The following is a 1,214-nucleotide window of genomic DNA, read 5'->3' as shown; positions in this document are numbered from 1 at the left end:
AAGACACGTACCGGACCCAGGCCTGGTAAAATTTGGTCAACACCTGCGTCAACTTCTGCCACGGCTGCAGGTCCCAGGTGTGGGCTGGGTAGTGCAGCATTGCCACAAGCAGCATCAGGCACCTCATCAGCACCTCCACCTTCCCTGCTGCAGGTGAACTCACTGTTATTCTAAACATCCCCTTGACACTGGAACCCAATCAGCTTCATGTCTGTGCTCATGGATTCTCACACTCACACACACACACACACAGAAAATAATTAAACAAACAAACAAACAAACAAACAAACAAACAAACAAACAAATAATAAATAAATAAATAAATAAACAAATAAATAAAAATAAAAACTTACTTTATTATAGAACACATGAAAATACAATAAACTATACATTACATAACACAATGAACATTGGTCTACACACACACACACACACACACACACTATCTGTCTGAACACTCCATTATTGCTCTTCACATTCTTTTCACTCAGAAGATAACCTTTATTACCATAGGCGTCTTCTTCAGTTCATATAAGGGCTTAGATTTTTAGCCCCTTGGAGTTCTGCCCAGTTGACCACTGAAGAACAGACCAGCAGAGTTGCCTGATGTGTTACTCAAGGAAAAAGTGTCGTACAGTTCATTGGCAATGTGTTCCTCACAGAGACTGCAGCAGACTTAACCACTTGCTCCTTGAAGTTTATGCTATTCAGGAGTGAATAGCTAGTCTTCCAGGCCTTGTGATATTGTCAGTTTAATGAAAGTAATTGTATAGGCCGATTCTTTGCCTTTTTTCCCTTTTTTTTTTTCTGATTGAAGGAAAGAGGCAGACACATTGGTTATTCTTGTTTAATGTTTGTTACATTTAGAGAACAGGCATACAGTAATAGACATTATGGGTGAAAATGATGCCTGATGTTAGCCAAATATGACTACTAAAACTTAATGCATGGTAATGTACATACAGCAGTTATGAAATGCAATGTCAAAGCATCTCTGCTGTTTTTTTGCACTATTTCCGTGTTTTGGGTGCGTTCCATTTCTTAGGTATCCCTATTTATTATCCTATTTGTATTCTGTATATTTGTAGTCTGTCTAGACAGACTACAAATATTATAATATAATGAAGTATGTTCTCTTATTAGCAATTATGAAGCAAGGGGAAACTGTGATGCAGGGAGCAGGTCTAGCACCTCTCCAGGTCCTAGGTCATTCA

At 38.6% G+C, this 1,214-nt stretch overlaps 1 protein-coding gene across 4 annotated transcripts in view; it reads right to left on the bottom strand.

Moving 5' to 3' along the window:
- The window catches only part of LOC135098828 (uncharacterized), a 92,036-nt gene that overhangs the window by 32,402 nt on the left and 58,420 nt on the right, over positions 1 to 1,214 (bottom strand). For all 4 annotated transcript variants that reach the window (XM_064001227.1, XM_064001224.1, XM_064001225.1 and 1 more), the window contains exon 10: positions 12 to 147. In XM_064001227.1, the coding sequence (XP_063857297.1) occupies positions 12 to 147 (136 nt within the window). The remainder of the gene's footprint in view (positions 1 to 11; positions 148 to 1,214) is intronic.

This window comes from Scylla paramamosain, unplaced genomic scaffold (genome assembly GCF_035594125.1).
Source record: "Scylla paramamosain isolate STU-SP2022 unplaced genomic scaffold, ASM3559412v1 Contig85, whole genome shotgun sequence".
Lineage (NCBI taxonomy): Eukaryota > Metazoa > Arthropoda > Malacostraca > Decapoda > Portunidae > Scylla > Scylla paramamosain.
The sequence above is the reverse complement of the archived record's forward strand: the minus strand, read 5'-3'. Positions and strand labels throughout refer to the sequence as shown.